This window comes from Sarcophilus harrisii, chromosome 3 (genome assembly GCF_902635505.1).
Source record: "Sarcophilus harrisii chromosome 3, mSarHar1.11, whole genome shotgun sequence".
Taxonomy (NCBI): Eukaryota; Metazoa; Chordata; class Mammalia; order Dasyuromorphia; family Dasyuridae; genus Sarcophilus; species Sarcophilus harrisii.
Window position 1 is genome coordinate 117658341 of NC_045428.1, and position 20340 is coordinate 117678680.

Sequence of the window (20340 nt, forward strand, 5' to 3'; positions counted from 1 at the left end):
TTATTTACTAATCACCTAGCAAATGTGAGGCACTATGGTAAATTCTGGATTCATGGAGAAGGAAGGATTTTAACTGAGACCTTTTTGAAAGATAAGTAGGATTTTTACACATGGAATTGGGGGTTAATGGATAATAGGAAAGAAGGGAATTCTAGATCAAAATCATGTTTTATTGTCTCCTTTGGCAATCTGGCAAAATGAATTGAACTCTTTGAAGAATAATGTGTTTAAATATATGAAATAAAAATATGTGTAATTACAAAAGAAATCAATTATATTGAAATTACTATCATATATACATATGTGTGTATATATATATATATGTATATGATATTAAAAGCTAAGTTTACAGATTCTAAGATAGTAGCCCTTGAGTTAAGAGGAACAATGAAAACAAAGGTCTGGAGACAGGAAAGTCTAAGATGTATATGAGAAAATAAGAGGTTCTGTTTTGCTGTAATATAAGGGTATTTATGGGAAGATAAAAGAGAAGACAATGCAAATAGTTCTGGGCATTCATATTGCTGGGTAATCATTTTAGAGGACAGGAACAAGAAGATGTTCTAGCCAAAAACATAATGAAGGTAGTCTGAGAGAGCTAAGAACAGAATTAGATATTCTTAATTGCCTCATATTCTGGCCAGGGGAAAAAAGTATGTGTGTATGAGAGTATGTATGTGGAACTTAGCTAATAAGAGCTCACATTTAAACAGTGATGTAAAGTTAACCATTATGTAAAGAATGCTAGTGAGATAGGACAAGTGGAAACTGAGATTTGGAGAATGTTAATGACTTTGCCCATGTCACACAAATAGTAAGCATGGGCATTCAATTCCCAATTTTGGGAATTCATAACCTAAACACTCCTCCTATTTTACAACATTGCTTTTCAAGGAAAAAGAACTTTTATTTCATGACTAAGAGAAAAGAACCTGGTTAAATTCCATTTCAGTGCAAAAACCTGGTTGTGAGAAAACACTTTAAACATGAACGAATTTTTATCAAAGTCTTAGAAATCATATTGTACTTAGTCTTGTGAGTGACTGATGTTAGTTCTTTCTGGTTTTTGTGTAGGGAAGGGAGAGAAATGGGAAAGGGGTTGATGGTTAGAAGTGAGGTAAATGGTTTTGACAAACTAGGTAAAAGATAAAAGAATTAGCAGATAAAGAAGATCTGTAGAAGACAAAACTGGACAGTTTCCCTAGTATGGGCCCTCTCTACCTTCGCTTGAAACAGGATAGGTAGAAGCCAAAAGGAAGACATTTTCGTTGTGTAGCTGAACATTGGTATAGGAAATTTTTTTTTTTTTAATATGAGGGTTTGCTTTTTATAAATCAGTTTTATTCCCAAGCAAATTTTCAATTGAAATGTCCTGGTAATTGAGAAAATTAGAATATACCAATATCCATTAGGGGTTTTTTAGCTAATTTTAATATTTTGTAGTATGGAAAAATTGAAATTCATGTTCCCTCCACTGCTTCATATGAATGTTGTAGTCTCCATTTTGTTCTTATACTGAAAAAATGTCTTCAATTATTTTTAATTTCTTATTTCTATTATGAAATATTACCAAATGTTTTCATTCTACTTGAACCCCAACAAAGTTAATTTGTTCAAGTAGGAAGTATTCTTAACATGATAGATGAATTTCAATTTATTTTAATATATGAATTAATTTTGTAATGGAGAGGATAACATAGTATATAGTAAAGATGGAGAAATGGATAGAGCACTGGACTTGGAGTCAATAAAACTTAGTTTTGAATCCTACCGTACACATTTCTTACCTTGTATTAATGGGCAAGTCTTTTAACTTCTCTGATCCTTAGTTTCCTCATTTGTTATGGGATAATAATAATAATACCTATTTCATAAGGATTTTTGTTAGGATCAAATGATAGTGTATGTAAAGTACTTTGTAAAACAATGTCATATAAAGTGGGCTGTCATTATTAATGTGTAAGTTGTTATTAAGATTTCTCTTATTTTTATAATAATACATATTTCCCACATAATCTCAGGCAACTATCCTCTAAAACAAATAATTTTTTTAAAAAAGAAAAGTTAAGGAAAACCAACCAAAACTTGAATTGAATCCAAAATCGTGCATAGTTTCCTTGTTGCAAAGAAGGAAAGGAAATGCAACTTTGTATCTTTTTAGGGACAAAGTATGGTCATTCTAATTTTGTAATGTTCAACATTGTTTGTTTTGTTGTTGCTAATCTTTCCATTTGTGTTGTGGTCAGTGTGTAAATTATTTTCTCGGTTTTATTGACTTCACGCTGAATCAGTTCATAGAAATATTCTTATGTGAGCTAGTACCATTATCATGACTTGAAGGTATGAAGTATGTTAGATTGGCAATACCTTGGAGTTTTTCAGGTAACAACATGTAACCTTAGAAACACTATTTAATGTTGGCTTTTCCAAATTACCTGTGGATTCCATTAATCGAGGTAACTGTAGATGACTAGATCAAAAGGCTAGGTTAGTATAAAATACAATAAGAATATCATCATTATCTTAAATACTATACAAATAATAGCATAGATGATCCTTCATCTCCTTATTTCAAGTAAGATGATACCTTTGGCACAGAACATACTGTAAGCAAAATGGTAACACTATACTCCATCTTCTATGCCAATGACAAGAAATACTTGAAGGTGATGTCTGCATTTCTGTTTGAGGGTGACTACTGAAAAGCAAGAATTTTAAGTTTGGTTCTTGGATTTAGTCATCCCTTTATGTCCCTTTAGGATAAAACCAGATGAAAATTGAAGCACAATAAATTAGACAGGTGAAAGTACTGAGCTTCAAACTATTCAAACAAATGAAGATGCATCTTTTGAATTCAATCTCTTATCTAAACTCATGGCTACCATCCTAATTCAGACCTTCATTGCCTCTTACCTTTTGGTTTCCTAATTAGTCTCACTGCTTCTCTTTCCTTTCCAAAATATGCACCCCTTCATAAATCTATCAAAATAACCTTTCTAGGGCAAAGACTTGACCAGTCTCTCTTCCACTCAAAAATGTTCATTGAATTTCTCTTTTATCTAACATAAAATATAAATTCTTAAATTTGCCCTTTAAGATCTTCCACAATCCTTCCATAAACTACTTAACCAGACTTGTTTATAGCATTCCCCTTAAGGGTGATGTAGTATAGTGTGCTGGATTTGAACTCCAAGAACTAAAATACTAATTCCCTACCTGCATGTGACCTTGGACAAATAATGTTTTACTCATCTAGGTCTCATTTTCTCATCTGTTAAATTTGGAGAGTCAGACTGGATGGCTTCTCAGGTCATTTTTAGTCCTCACATTCTTCCTACAGCTGTGTTCCAGCTGAGTTGTTTCCTGAACTCACTGATCCCAAACTTGGCCTGTCCTTTATATCTAGGGTATAGTTGATTTCCCCAAATCTTGTCTTCCTTCAAGGGTCAGCTCAGGAGTCACCTCCTTCATGAAACCTCTAATCTTCTCCACTTGTTATGTACTCTCCCTCCTCAATTTACCTTATTTATTTAACCGTGTACATACTTTGTACTACTTGACTCCCTAATAGAATATTAGTTCTTTGAAGGCAGAGACTTTTTCATTCATTAATATTTTGTAAATTTAATTTTACAGATTGGATTAACAACATAAAAATATCACAGCAAATTATTACTGCATTGTTATATGTAATTCATTGAGTAAGATTTTTAATACCTCAATGCCATTATCACTACATGGACAACAGTTACAAACAAAAGTTTAGGTGTTTCTACATAACTAAAATATTTTCTGAACATCTGCTCTTTCTTATGAAGAATTTTTTCTTTAAAGAAGAGACTCAAACTTCAAATGTATTATATTAATGTTAAGATGCCCTCTATCTTTAACTATCTTGAACAACAAGGCTTCCATCCCATTCTTATTCTGTGTCCAGGTCAGTCAGTGGGAAGAGAGTATGCTCCTACTGTAATAACATTCTGGGCAAGGGAGCGGCCATGATCATCGAGTCTTTGGGGCTTTGTTATCATTTACATTGTTTTAAGGTGAGAATTAATAGAAGCAACATGAAGACTGGGGCTTGGCTTGGAGAACGCATGGCTTCTTGGATCGCTGGTTGTGGGGACACTACTAACAAGCCTTATGCTTCGAGCATCAATCCACATAGCCTTTCTGCTGAATTTTCTACTAATATTTAATTCTTAAAGCTTAAAAGTAATAAAGATTATGATTTGGAAACACAATTAAAATATTCTCAAAATTCTGGTATATTCTTTAATCCACTGAACAAGTATAACCATCTTTATGTTATCATATTTAAAATACAGGGTTTGTGTTTTGTTTTGTTTTGTTTTTCCAAGGGTGGAGAGTGAGGGTGCTTGTAGGCAAAGGTAATCTTTAGAATGGTTTGCCCCTGGAATATTATCAAATACATGATTAGTAAACATTTTTTAGACAGATTAAAGAGTTCTGACCAAAGTTGTGGTCATGGGGTTATTTCCTACCCTAAATTGGATTTGCTGTTGAAATGAAGAATATAAAAATGAAAAATTGCAATAAATTTTAATCATAAGCCTCATTTATACACACTTGACATTCCATATACTTAAAAAATCCACATATTTTTTAAAAAGTCTTTTAAATTTTTGCTGCATGAGGTGCTTGTTATTAGAGAAACATTATGCAAGTCCATTATTTGAGGAGTCCATTATTTTGGGAAGGAGAACAAGTGAAGTGATTGGTTCCTCATTTTCCTGTAGGACATAACTGCCAGACTTCTTTGAAGTGGTACAATGGTGGTAGAGGCTTGCATGTTGGCTTAACAGAACAAGCCAAAATATTTAATGTTCTCCAAATATATAAACAAAATCGTGGGCCAAAATATTCTTCACTGAAGTAAAGATTCCATGTGAGAAGTAGGTTGGAATTTTTATTGCATGGAATCTTCCAGGTGTCCACTTCAGAAAGCTGGGTCTACATCCTAGCCTTCATTGATAGATAGAGATAGATCTCTCATGTGATGCCATGCCTTTTCACCCCCTCACCTCACCCCAGGAAACCTGAAAATTAGAATGTCATTAAATTAATCAATTATTCATTTCTGCTTCCCAGCATATTTAGAATTAAAGTTGGCTTCATGTAACTAAACTCATGCCTCATCTGGACATTTCCTTCTCATCCGCTAATCATTGTGTTTGCTTTTGCTAATTTTGGTTAAGGGAATTGAAAGCTCTTGTTGCTCTCTCCCTCCTTCCCTCCTCTTTCTCTTCTCCTCCTTCCTTTCCTCCCTCTCTCTTCCTCCTTCTTTTCCTCCTTTCCTCCCTTCCTTCTTCCTTTCCTTCCTCCCTCTTTCCTCACTTCTCACTCCCTCCTCCCTTCCTTCCTCTCTCTCTCTTTCTCCTCTTCTTCTTCTCTTTCCCTCTCTGCCCTTCCTCTTTCTCTCCCCCCTCTAATGAAGTGCTTTATTCATTCTTTCCACAAGCAAGTTCTTTTATAGGATAGATAACTAATTTTTGCTGTTTCCCTTCCAGTGTGTGGCCTGTGAGTGTGACCTCGGAGGCTCCAGCTCAGGAGCAGAAGTCAGAATCCGAAATAATGAATTGTACTGCAATGAGTGCTATCTCCGATTCAAATGTAAGAGAGCAAATCAGAGAGAAAATCTCTTGCCTTTTAAAGAGACCTCGGGCTCCCATGCATATTAATGAATCTGCATCTGCTACTCCCACAAGCACCCTGCCTCAGAATTCCCATTTTTAGGAGTGTTTTTGTATAAACTTAAAGCTGCCTCTTTTTAGGGAGGGATTGTGAATAGTTGGGTGATTGCTCTGCATGTCAGCAAAAGAGGATAATTTATAAGGCTAAGAAAGGGGGTTGTAATGAGTTGGAAACCTAAGAGTTGTCCCTATGCTGCCTGCCTGGAGTGCACAGAACCCTCAGTAAGACTCACTTAAAGGAAAATGGGAGATTTGAAATTAGTCCTCTTAAGAACTAATTCTTCCTTTTTTCATTGCCTTCACCACATTTTAACAAATCTCTAACTTTAGACTGATGAATATGTTTCTTAGAAAATAATTAAGTTAAGGTCAATGGATTTAAAAAAATTTTGATTATAACATTTCCTAAAAATTAAAAGTCAAACAGACAGTTGCTAAAGTTTGCTTTCATTATTATTTTGAGACTGTCTTTCTATATTTTTTTTCTCCCAAAGCAAAGAAATACTTCTCAGGATTATTTGGGCCTTCAGCATCTTTCTTCTGGACACTCAAATTTTTGAAGTCCCAAATGCTTAGCATGTGACACTTTTATTTTGGTTTAAAGGAATGTATTTTTTAATGTGTTATAAATCTTAGGAAAATAAAGTTAATGGATCTGGAATATCGTTTATAGCTATGTGAATACAACCATAGCTGCTGTTTATATTTTGGACAGTGATACTGGTAACCTGTGTTTCTTCTTTATCAGCAAAACAATATGATTTTGAACGATGAGGTATTTGTATAGACCTTTTTTTATGGAGTGCTTTATTAATGACTTATACTCAGCCAATTCTCTCTTTTCTGTGGATGGATTAATATTTCAATTGCTTATCTGTTATGCTGATGTTTCCTTACCCTAACTGTCAAGTCATATCCTAAACTGTTGACAGTGGGTTCATTGTATGAGAATGTCAAAGGTAGGCATGTATTAAGTTGTATCTGTATTTTTCTCCTGGACTAAATTCCAGAGTCAAATCTGGATTTTTTTTTTTCTGGAGGGGGGCGGTTAGTAATCATAATTTTGCCTTATTGGTGCTTCCTTTTCCCTCCATTAACACAAATAAGTGAGAGTTGGCTGTAATGTATTTCTGTTCAAGTCATTAAATTTCACCTTCATTATGCAAATGAAGAAAATCTTCCTGCCCCAAAGATTTAGTTTATTTGTCCCATGATTAAGCTGTAAAGCTTATTTTACTCAGTCTTGATTTTCTCAAAACATGATTGCTGCTAAGTATCCCAGATACTTGATATTTTATTCTTTCTGAATCTAAGTATTTTTCTTCTTTCTTTTTTTCTTGCCTGATCAGCTGGACAGCCAACCTCCATGTGAAGTTAATCTCCATACGAAAGCACTGTTGCAGATAGAAGAAGAGGTGGTTGCTGCTGGTGTAGATCTATAAATATATATTGTATCTGTCTTTTTTTTTTTTTAAAAGAAAACCTTTTTTTTTCTAGATTACATAGGAACATTTATATCCCTCATGTTAACTTTTTTTTTTTTTTTTTTTGTTATTTATAAGAAGGTAATCACGTTTTGGGATAAGCACAGTATTTACTTTTGAATTCAGCATATTAAAAAGCACAAAGGAGAACAAACACTTAACAATAGTAATTTCAAAATATTTTTGAGACTAATAATTCACATCTAGCTTGACTTTCCAATGGTATATGAAGAGGATGTTTTTTGAAAGAAAGAATACTCTTAAACATTATTTGAAATAGTTAATTTAAATATATTTGTAATGGCTGACCTTATTTGTAATGTATACCAGAAAATAAGCAATTCAGACCTATTAATATTTGTTTTCTGTAGTCTGGTTTTCTAACTTGCCTCCCATTTTGATTTTTTTCATATACAATATACTTTTTTTTTTTTTTTTTTTTTTTTTGATGAGGGGGTCTTGTGTATTTGCAGATCCGAGGATTTAGTTTTGACCAATTCACTCTTAAGAGTTTCTTCTCTTCACTAAGAAAATGTAACTGTGGCTTGTTTTTCCCCCAGAGAGCTAGTATATTTCTTTATTGTTTCAACTGCATTTGTAAATAAAACTTATTGATGCATTTAAGTTACGTGTTTCTTTTTCTTTTTATTCTCTTTCTCTCAAATCTTGACATTAAAGTGTTCAATTTAAATTCTAAAGCAAAACATGTGAAAAAAGCATGTCATACCTTTTTCATACCTGAAAATTATTTTCATTAGTATTCCATTTTGAGGATGTGCCTCTTACTGCTTTCTTGCCTAAGGTAAATGGTAACTTGTCTTTTTATATGAAGTCCTTATTCTTTTACTACGCAGGTAATACAGGATACTGTGACATTGGGTTTAGAAGACTTGCAGGGCAAGTTATACATAAACACATAATGAAAAGAAAACCTGGACAGGAATAGCAAAAATATAGCAGCTTAACCTAGTTATTTGATGAATAAATGAAATGCTGCTTAATGAATATTATATTTACAAAAGTAGTTGTTAGAGTGAATAATATAAAATTACAGGAGAGTGGAGAGAATGATCTTGGGAATGGGTTATAAGTACATAAAGCTGTCAACTGGTAGGGAAAAATATGAGATTATGGTTCCAGTTTTTAAAATCATATAAGCAAATTATAATCCTGAAAATTGCTTTCCAATAAAAGTGACTTAAATATATAATACATGTAGATTTTTTTCCTCCATACATATTCATCTTTTTTTTCAGTATATAAGACTATAAGGGTTCATGAACAATATATCAAGGTAGGAAAGTTTTTATAATAATATTAAATTTGGGAAGAAAGGGATTATGACATTCTACTTGTTTATCACTATGAAGAATTTTATAGAATCTTAGAATGTTCACGGTTCCATTTTCATTGATTTAGATAATTTGTAGAAGTACTTGATAAACTAACATTTGTTTGTTATTTTCTTTATATTTCATCTTTGATGGAGGCCATTTGGTAGATTGTTTTATATGTAGGGATTTGCTTGCTGGTTTTACTGAAGAGTTGAATCTTTTATATTAATTATATAAAAAGTGTAATGAGCATGCTAATGTCCTCAGTGAAGAAACACCTTTTTTTGACAGATATGCAAGAAAGGACAGCTAGATGATGCAGTAAATAGATGCACTGGTCCTGGAGTCAGGAGGACCTGAGTTTGAATGCGACCATAGACACTTAACATTTCCTGGCTGTGTGACCCTGAACAAGTTACTTAACCCCAAATGCCTTGGGAAAAACAATCAAAAAAACAAATATGCCAAACAAAAGCTCAACTCCTGGCTAGAAACCACAAATTAATTGCCATCTAGTTAAATACCAGATACACTGATACTGTGATAGGAGACTATAGAGCAAATAAGAGTTTTCATTTTTTGCATTTGAGGGTTTTTCTTTTGTTTCTCACTGATAGAATGATAAAGGAATTACTCCAACTTGTACAGAAAATTAAGGAACTCTAAGACTTGGGAATAGAGCTCTGCACTTAGGCATGAAGGTGACTGCTTAGTACATTGCATGAATCATTAGGTGAGCAAATTAGCATAAAAATGTGGAGAATGTGATAGCACTCAAAAAGATGACATTATTATACTCGGGACTAGACTTCATAGTAGAACCTGAATTTTTCCATTTCCAGATTAGTGTATATATATCTTATTAACTTGAGGAAATCCTCACCAGATTTATTTTTTATTTTAAAATTTTATTGTAATCTTTTGGTTTAATATAATGTTAATTTCCAATATATTTCTTCCTCCTCCCTACCCAGAGTTAACCCTATCTAGAGTTAAAAAAAAAAATGTGGGGGAGCAATTTGAAATTGAATGAACAATGAATCAATCAAGTCTAACATTTTATGCAATGTTTCACATCCACAATCCTCCACTTCAGCAGAGAAAGATGGGAGATATATTTTCTAAAATCTGTTCTTACGAGTCAATTACATGTGTTGTGTGTGTGTGTGTGTGTGTGTGTGTGTTTCTACATTGTTATTAACTGGTAAAAATCTTTTCCTAGTTCTATAAGTTTTCTCTAAATTCTTCATATTCATTGTTGTTGGTTTTTTTAAATAGGAACAATAATATTCAATTACATTAATGTAGTATTAACTTTGTTTTTTAGCCATTCCCTTCAATGGGCTTTTTCTCTCCCTCACCCCCCAACTTTTGAAGTCTTCTACTTGGTCTGAAATGACAGAAGTAGGTACAATGGGTGATTTAAAGTCTTGATGACAGGAAAAGCTGCCTAAATTTGAGCTCTGACAAAGTGAGAGTCTCTATCACTGGAATTCTTCAGGCAAACCTTGGTTACTTGTCAAGTTTATTGCAGAAGAGATTTTCCTGGAAGTATAGGTTGAACATTGTAGTTCTTTCCAACCCTGATAATTGTAACAAAGGTCTGATTAATGACATTGTAGTACAAGATAACTTGTACATGATTATTTTATATATGCTTTCTGAATAAAAGACCTTCTTATAGACTTCTCATTCTATGGCATTGGATGACTGAAGAATTGCCTACTTTATGACAGGACAATGTTCTTGAAAGATAAATTTTGCTTCTGATTGTCAAAAATCTACAAAATGCCCAAGTATGAAATGAATCATTTTAGACTATTCAATTAGCTGAGCCAAAGTGTAGAAGCCTTCACACTTGTCATAAGAAGGTAACTTTTCATTTGTAATAGTTTGTGTTAAATTAATACTTTTGGTAGGGATCTCTTGGAAACTATATATAAAATCATAGGTGACATAAATATCCCCATTTTACAGAAGTAGTAAGCAAATATCCTGAAAATGTGACTGAGACAAATTAGAAGTCCATTTTTAGTTACATAGTCAAATTCATCTATTCATGCTACATACATAATTCTGATTTCAACTTTGAACAGAAAGTAGTTGTCAGTAATGAATATAGCCTAGTTATATGTTCTATTACTTTCCTCAAAGATTTTGGACATGATTAAAGACTCAAACCAAGTCTAGACTAGGGAAAATACTCTATGTAATCATAACTCCACTAGAAGTGAAGAAATAAACATGACAACTTTGCTTAATACCCTGGGTAGTGTTTAGAGTATTTCCCATGCCATTGATGAAAAATTAACTTTGTCTTATAGACATTTATTTAGAAAGGCAAAACATATGTATGTGAAATATTTAACACCAGAAGTAGATGACATGTGACAGTATACATTAGAGATTTTGTGTCCTGGAGTAATTAGAAAAAAGAAGCTTCATCAAGAGTCATAGGATTATATATGGATTTAGAGCTGAGAGGGATGTAAGAAGTTAGAAATGCTTATTTTGCAGATGAGGAAATAGAGATTAAGTGACTAAAGTCAGACAGGTTGTAACCCACAGAAGTAGTATTGGGCAAGATCTGGGCATTGAAGAGTTTAGGTTTAAAAAAAAAGTGAAGGGAATGAGCAAGAAAGTAAGAACAATCTGAATAGAACATAGAATTTGTGTTAGAGAATAGTTTCTGATAAGGTTGAAAAAGGTAGGTAGGGCTAGATTGGAAAAAGTTTTGAATATCAGATTAAAGACATGGGGATCACAAATATTGGACTAATTATCAGCTTGTTAGATTCCCTTCCTCACCAAGATATATCAGGTAACCTCTTGTCCCTTTGTTCAGAGGTTTTGATAGCAATGCAAACATAAAAGTAGAGCCTTAATGTGAAAATTTGTGTTTGGAAGGACTCTTCCAGAGCATAAGGGAAATTTGATAGTTTTTGAACCGGGTAATGATATGGAAAAGGGCATTTTTAGGAAAAAATCTAATGTTAAAGATGCAGCAAGGAGTTGCAAGATGATTATTATTGTTTGTCCTTCATTTTCCAATAGGATTGTGACATCAAGGAGGTGATGCCATAACATGCAAGGGAATTGGATTTAAGTGAAAGAGGACTGTCCAGTATCACCAGTGTCCTTTCTTTTCCAGGGCTATCTGGGTTTGGTGGCAAGATATAGACCAAGGACAATTAGAGCTGGCCATGGAAGAAAAAAGTTAGAAAACTAGTTGTAATAATTCAGGCATGAGATGATCTGAATTTGGGTGGTGGCAGATTGTGGGAGAGAAAATTAAGGAAAATGAAAGGTGTTAACAAAGGAAGAAAGTATAGGAATTAATGACTAATTGAATTTGGGAGGTGTTGAGAGGATGACAGGTGTCAAGCCTGAGTAGATCACAGAGGATCACAGGATTTGAAATAGAAAACATTTTCTTTTCTAGTTGAGTAAGCAGAAAGGCGGAGGGCATTTCTTTCAAGTGGGCTCGGTGGCTTTCAAATCTAGGACCCCTTTCAAATCTAGAATTTTATAATTCTAGTTGAGTTCTCAGATGAACATATATAGGAACAGAGCAGCTGAGGTTTATTTATGACTAAAATTTATGATTTGGACATGCAGTTGTAAAAAATTGGATGTATTTTTTGTAGCAGTGAAAATATTTGTCACCTCTAAACATTGACAGTGATACTTAGCAGACTATTGCGAATTCCTAAAAATCAGACTCAGAGTGTTTTTTGCATTTCCATCATCATTATCATATTATCATATGATATTATCATATCATACAACCTTCATCTAGTTTAGCTTTAGCATGTAGTAGGGACCTTTGGGGTGAGATGGGTTTGGCTGGATCCTCAGCAGGAACCACAGGGACTTTCATCTCCTGGAATGTTTATGGAGTTAGGGTCTGAGTTTGGGAAGATTGAGGGAACCTTGAATCTTGGCTGATTAGGAATGCCAGGCCCAGCAGTACTGCTGAGATGGTCCTGAATAAGAAGGGACTAGGACCCAGTGAGTGCAGAGGCAGTAGGGCTGGGATGCTGTTGGCTATGGGCACTTGCAAGAGCTGGGGGCAGCTGGGAGGAGGGGAGGAGGGAGTTTAGGTTTTGAAGTTCCAGGTCAGAGGGGAGAGCTAGAGGGAAGTAGAGGCACCATCCCCCACATTAGTGCTTATACTAATACTTGTCATTAAAAAAATGAATAAAAAAGAATAAAAACCCCAGTCTTTGAAACTTACTATGGGAACAGGGAAGACCAGGGGTCATCTTCAGAGGAAGACAGTAAAGTTTAAAAAAAAGCCCAAAGAGTAATGTTACATGGCCCCCTCCCAGAGAACTCAAAACTCAAGAACTCAAAAAGAAAAAAACTTTAAAAATCAAATGAGAAAGATTGAGGGAAAATTTAAAAAATAAAAACCATCATAGAAAAAACAAGATTATGAAAAAAAATGAACCAACTAGAAAAGAAAATATAGAGTCTTGAAGAGAATAATTCTTTGAAAATTAAAATTGGGCAAAGGCAAGCCAGTGAAGCAATAAGAGACCGAAAAATAACAAAACAAAACATAAAGATTGAAAAAAAGAGAACAGAATGTGAAATATAAGGAAAATGACAGATTTGGAGAACTGATCAAGAAGAGAAAATATAAAAATAATTGGAGTGGGATAAGGTTCATAGATTACTGGGGATGAGATAGAGAAAGAAAGGGCAGGGAGAGAAACTAAGAGGGATTCATGGGCAGGGGGAGGTTAAATAATAGCAAGGCAAGTTAAGGAGCAGAATTAAAATAGAAGAGTTAGCAGGAATAAGAAATAAGAGAGATATACAAACACTACAACAAGGATTGGAAGTAGAATTTATTAGCAAAAAAAAAAAAAAGTAGGACCAGTAATCATTGATCTTAGACTTAATCAAACTTAAAGATTTAATCAAGAGAGAAATCTACATTATATGTCAGCCATATATGTATATTTACATATGGGTAAATGTATGTGTAAATTTATGTACATAGGTATGTGTGCATATATGTGGGTATGTATGTATGTATGTAGGTCTATATATGTATGTATATGAATAAATGTATATATGTGTGGGTGTGTGTATGTGTTTATATCTATATCTATATCTATATATAAATATATCTGTGCTTAACTGTAGCTTGCTTGGGGGAGGGAGGATGAAAGAGGAAAAAAAGAATAAAGTAAAAAGTGCACAGCAGAGAACAAAATAACCTACAAGGAAGCAAAGAAAAAATATGGACACTCATTAATATACTTTCTTCTTTTATTATATATGCTTTCTTGAAGTAGAAATTTATTGTTATATATTTTGAATCTTCCCTGATGTCCTGCTAAGAACATGATAATGTTTTATTTTGTTTTGATTTTCTTTTTGTTTGTTTTTCTTTTTCCTATTCTGTTTTTTCTTATTTTGTATTTAGTTTAATAAAAAAATTAAAAGGTGGTAAATAATAAGGTGGGAAACATAAAGAGTATGTGTTTATACATATGTATAAATGCACATACATAAATGCATATACACATATAAATTCTCCTCTTCCTTCTCCCCAAGGATCCAGAAGAAAGTTGGCAACAAAGCAGGATGTAAAGGTGGCAATTTTGGTAGCCAATATGTAGGTTATTAGGTTATAACTCTTTATATGCTATCTGACTTTGCAACCAAGCAGGCTGTTTCAGCTATGGCACTGCCCTAATTATACAAGAAAATGAATCATGGAGTCATAGGATTATAGACTTATAAAGTACCTTAGAGATCCTCTAGCTTAGTCCTTTCTTTTAACCACTGAAGACACTAAGGTCTAGAGACCTGCCTGGGGTCACACAGTTGATTAGGGACAAAACTGGGACTAGAACCCAGGTTTGTTGACTCCTAATCCAGTACTGATCCTCTTGTACTCTGCAATCTGATATTACCGATCTTTCTGGTATCATTTCAGGTTTTAAAGTATGCGCACTTAAAAAAAAAATCAATTAAGTCAGAATTTATTAAGGACCTTTCTTTGTGCAATACACAGTGCTAGGCACTAGGAATCCAACTCCAAATTAACAACATTTCTTAAGTACCCACTATGTGCCAGCCACTGGGATTAATTACAAAGACAAATGGAACAGTCCTTGGTCTTTGTTTCTTTATTTGTTAAAAGAACCAAATATGTCAATTGATATAAGAATTTAAAAAATAATTTTATGATAATTTTTCAAATCTATGAAAACACATTTCAAATAAAAATTATTATGAATTGATTTTGTAATTTTACTTTGAAATAAAAATTTTCCTCTATCTCCAGTATGTGCAAATATATCATGTCAGTTGATGTATCTAAGTTGATCCTTCTAGGTGTTCCTAAATATTGCCTCATTTATTATTTAAGTTATTGTTTAGATTGTGTCTGACTCTTCATGATTCCATTTTTTTTTTTTTAAGGGAAAATCCCATTTGCCATTTCCTTTTCCAATTAATTTTACAGATGAGGAAACTGAGGTAAATAGCGTTAAGTGACATGAACAGAGTTATTTTGTATTTATGTAAGATAGTAAGTGTTTGAAGTTGGATTTGAACTCAAGTCCTCCTGATTCAAGGGCCAGTACTCTACTATACCACCTAGCTGCTTCTGCTTGCCATTTTAAATAACATAGTATTATGTCCTCAAGCTGAATATATAAGTTGCTTGAGGGCCAGGACGTTATTTTATTGTCTTTGTATTCCCAACCTGGTATCCTACCCATAGCAGATCTTAAAAATTGGATTTAGAATGAGTAAATACATAGCTCCTGATATACTTTTTACCAGATCCCACTGATGTGGAATACAGAAGAAATTCCTTTGTCTTTTATTGATAAAAGGAAGAATAAAGTTGGAGGAATCATGATACAATGGAAAAAGAACTAGCTCTTGGGGCAAAGGATTTCGTTCTAAATTTTGCTGCTCACAGTTAAAGCCTCTATGATCTTGGATGAGTTGATTTAATCTCTCTTGGCATTCGTTTCCTCATCAATAAAATGAGAGAGCAGCTAGATAAAGGGCTGGCCTTAGAATTGGGGGTTTCTCAGTTCAATTCTAGCCTCAGACATTAGCTGTGTAACCTTGGGCAAGTCACTTAATACTATTTGCCTCAGTTTCCTTGTGTGTAAAAATGAGGCAAATCTTTGCCAAGAAAATCCTACATGAGGTCATGGAGAATGGATGGGACCTAAATAACTCAACAATAACAAGTATGAAAATGTTGGCCTTCAAAGTCCTTTCCAACTCTAATCCTATGACCCTTTAGGAAGCCTTCTTTGACAACTCTAGAGTATAATAATATTTGTCCCATGTTAATGTATATATTAATCTCTTGTCAAGTATTCTCATACTGCATTTTTAACTTTGTAACATTTGGGCATGAAATGAGAATATTCTGCAAAAAATATCTTCTCCTTTCTTTCTCCTTTATCAGATTCCATGGACTCAACTATCCTCCATTTGTGAACCTATATATTTATTTGCTTCTCTTCTGAATTTCAGAACTATATTTCCAACTTCTCTCGGACATTTCCAACTGAATGTCTTGTGGGCATCTTAAACTCAGCTTGTCCAATACAGAATTCATTCTTTCTCCTTAAGTTCTTTCCTTTTCCTAACATCTCTATTTCTGTTTCTGGCACTATCAATCTTCTACTCAGTTAGGTTTGCAATCTTAAATCCTCTTTGTTTCTCCCCTTTCCCTCTCTAATGATGATATTCTATCTCCACAATATCGTTCACATTCAACTCCTTTTCCATAGGTCTACCTCTCTGATTCAAGTCTATTTGCCTGGACTATTACAATAGACTCTTAATATTCATATTTCCTATTCCCCCTAGTCTTTTTACTCTTGTATCCATTCTCTAGAAGGATATCAATGTGATATTCTAAAGCAAAGGTGTGTCATGTCACTTCCTTGCTTAAGAAACTAGCCTCCTCTATTTGTCTTTCAATGCTTATCACACTCTATTATTTATTTTCCCAGGTTTATTACACATTGCTCTCCATATATTCAACTTTAGTGAGTTATATTTAACCCCTATATACAACATTCCATCTTTCTTCTTTAGGTCTTGGTAAAGTCTGAAACTACCCCTCCTCCCAACCTAACTCCTTTTGAATCTTCATTTCACTGAATCCTTAACTTCCTATAAGATCCACCTCAGGCACTACTTCCTTATGGAAACTTATAGTGATTCCTCACCAATTCCTGGTGCCCTCGGTTCAAGAAATTACTTGGAATCTACATTGTATGTAAGTGAATTTGTTTGTATATGTATATATATATATATGCATATATGTATACGTAGATGAGTGTATATATGTTCATATTTAATTTACTGTGTATATATTTTCCTATAATGAAACAAAATCCTTGTAGGCTGAGACCATTTGCTCCTTTGTATCTCCAAGCTATGTCAACAAGAAAATGGAGGACCAGATATTTATTCTATCTTTTCTGAACTCTTAAAACTTCCCAAAATAAGTATTATGTGCCAAAAGTAAAATAATTGTAGCTGTCTCCTCAGGTCAAGACACTAAGAAATCTAATCTGATGAATTAGCATCAGACAAACTCATCTCTAATTCCTAATATGCTCACTCAGCAATCCCTCCCCTCAGCGCTGCTCTCCTTTCCCCCCCCCCCCCAAATCCTTTCAGGGCAGCACAAACCAACTTAGAGGCTTGTGCTTTGGGTTCCACCCAGCAATTTATCGTGTTTCTTTCACTATACCCAGCTCTTACCCTCAGCATGGTCTGTCTAGGATGGCAGTCCACCCCAATAACATAGTCTAAATAAAAGGGAAGTGGGAGTGCACCTTAGAAAAAGGTATGGTATTCAGCTGGGGTCATTTCTTTCCCCTTAGAAAAGATTGAGGTAAGTGAAAAGTGAATTCCTCAGTGAGGAAGGAGGCTGAGGCAAGCTTTGATTCCAGCACTTGGGAGAACCTGACATCAAAGGAGGAATCAATGAACAATAGGGAAATATGTAGAAAAGGAGATTGAAATTACCAAATATATTGGAAGGAAGAAAATTCACTTAAAAACTTTAACAAGCAGATGGATTGACAAAGAAGATTCTAAGAGAAAGAAAAATAGCCACCATTTTATCTAGACAGTTTAAATATATTTTTCTATCAAGCAGAATACGTGATATATATATATATATATATATATATATATATATATATATATATAACAAAGTGCTAAATTAAGGCTTATTAAAAGTACAGATATAATTGTATCTTATTATATGAGATAATACAAACAGGATAATACTATTCTGAAATCTTTTCCAAAGCAGGTTCTGCTTATAGGCTTGACATTCTGGGTTAAGTAGCTAGTCATTAGGAGTTTGAGGTAGGATTTGAAACTAGATTTTCTCAATTGAGAATATTTTCTCTCTGCTCTTCATGCCACCTCTCAAGAGAGTTAATGTGCCTCTCAAATGTATTTTAATCAAGAGACTGCATGATGGGGGCACCTAGGTGATACAGTGGGATAAAGCACCAGCCCTGAAGTCAGGAGCATCTGAGTTCAAACCTAGTCTCAGACACTTCCTAGCTGTGTGATCATGGGCAAGTCACTTAATCCCAGTTGCCTCAGGGGGAAAAAAAAGCAAATGCATGTTGACTAATTTAATTTTAACTGGTACTCCTTTAGCAGCTTATAATTTTTAAATTTTGAGAGTCTTACACGGGAATCCTTATAGTCTTCCTAATTTTCATTTTCAACAAGAATGATTGTTTCTTTTGCAAGTTATTTTCATCTTTTATTAAGATATATATATATATATATATATATATATATATATATCCATATATATATAAACACTTAAGAAAAACTGTCATAGGACTGGCATAAAAAATATTTTTCTGTACAATTGTGAAAGTCAATACAGTGGGCCTTCTTCAGATGTTCCACATTAATGTTAATTAAATCAAAGGATTCTGCCTTTCTCTTGTGCTTGCTTCTCTCTCTCTCTCTTTGTATTTGTCCCTCCGTCTCTCTGTCTTTCCTTTCTGTCTCTCTTCCTCTGTCTGTCTGTCTCTCTTGTCTTTTTTTTTTACCTCTATCTCTTCCTTTCCCTTCATTTCATTGTCCATTTTCCTGAATAATTATAAATATTGCCTGTTTCATATATGAATTGTGCCCTCAGAGTTTATTATTTCTTTGAGGATCAGGACTCACTAAAATGTTGTTCATCCTCCTTTTTGAAAAGGACCAATGATAGATAATATCTTTTTTATTATTATAGCTTTTTATTTGCAAAATATAGGCATGGGTAATTTTTCAACATTGACTCTTGCAAAACCTTCCGTTCCAATATTTTCCTCTGTCCCCTCCCCTAGATGCCAGGTAGACCAATACATGTTAAATATATTAAATCCAATATATATGTACACATATTTATATAGTTATCTTGCTGCATAAGGAAAATCAAATCTAGAAAGAAAGAAAAAAATCTGAGAAGGAAAACAAAAATGCAAGCAAACAACAACAGAAAGAGTGGAAATGCTCTGTTGTGATCCACACTCATTTCCCATAGTTCTCTCTCTCTGGGTGTAGCTGATTCTCTTCTTTACTGAACAATTGGAACTGGTTTGAATTATCTCATAGTTGAAGAGAGCCACATTGGAGATAATGCCTTGACTCACACATGCATAGGATTTAAGTATTAGCAATAGTATGCTGTTAGCATTAGCCCATTAGCAAAATGTGGCTGTGATAATTGGACTATAAAAAAGCTGACCATTCTGCATAATGGACACTTCTTAACTCTGTTGGAGGAATCTTTTGAGAGTCTTGGATGGATAGGAAATCAAATCAGTCAATATTTTAAAAAATTAATTCAGGCTAGAAGGTCAAATATTGAAGGTGAAACTTAAATATATTGGCCACACGATGAGAAAACATGACTCATTGGAAAGGACCCTCATGTTGGAAAAAATTAATAGTAAAAGAAAAAGGGCATGGCCGAGGATGAGATGGATCAATAGTATCATGGAACCAATGAATATGAACTTAGATGTCAGGAGATAGTGGAAGATAGAAGGGTCTCGTGTGCTATGACATTTGTGCTTCATGACCATGGGGTCATGAAGAGTTGGACTGAACAACAATGACAAAAGGTCTGTATAAAGTTGTCAGCCTTTGTCTTCCAGGATCATTGAAATCCAGAGGCAAGATAAAAGTTAAGATGATTGGTACTAGCCCAGGATGCCGTAAATAACCTTGGGTATCTTTAATGTCTGACCAAGCTCTAAATGCTCCATGGCTCTTACTGTAGCCCACTTCGTGATCATTGAAACAAATTGTTCCTATGTGCACATTTTGCCAGGGGAAGTCTTCAGGTTTGGGGTAGACATTTACTTAACTCAGGATTAACTTAGCCTGTCTGCCAAGATGTTTTACTGAGTGTGGCAACCACACATGCTACAAGATTCTTGGAGCCACAGGTAGAAGTTGGATGAAAGTGGATACCAAAGGTGATGTTAAAAATAATAACAAAACACCTCTATAACAGTACTGGGTATGCAATCAATGCTCAAAAAATGGTAAAACGTTTGGTGAATGAAAGAAGGAATGAATGGAAATCTTGTTTCCAGAAAAGTTATTTCATTTCAAACTTTTAGCTTATGCTGACAAAACTTCATGGAATTTTGAAGAGCAAGTAATCACTCAGCATTTTTTGCTTCAAGTGAAATTATTCCTTCTTTTGTATGGCTTTATTTTGCTAATATTTTGAGTCTATTCCATAGCATCCTAAAACAAGTAAGGTCA

At 34.0% G+C, this 20340-nt stretch overlaps 1 protein-coding gene across 16 annotated transcripts in view; it reads left to right on the forward strand.

Annotated features, from left to right (window-relative positions):
- LMO7 (LIM domain 7) overlaps positions 1–7822 on the forward strand; it is a 229116-nt gene extending 221294 nt beyond the window's left edge. For 13 of the 16 annotated variants that reach the window (XM_031958502.1, XM_031958501.1, XM_031958504.1 and 10 more), the window contains 3 exons: positions 3938–4046; positions 5532–5634; positions 7064–7822. In XM_031958502.1, coding sequence (XP_031814362.1) covers positions 3938–4046; positions 5532–5634; positions 7064–7086 — 235 coding nt within the window. In that variant the 3' untranslated portion in view covers positions 7087–7822. The remainder of the gene's footprint in view (positions 1–3937; positions 4047–5531; positions 5635–7063) is intronic. The other 3 variants (XM_031958503.1, XM_031958506.1, XM_031958515.1) reach the window with 1 other exon arrangement.
- The last annotated feature ends 12518 nt before the right edge of the window (positions 7823–20340 follow it).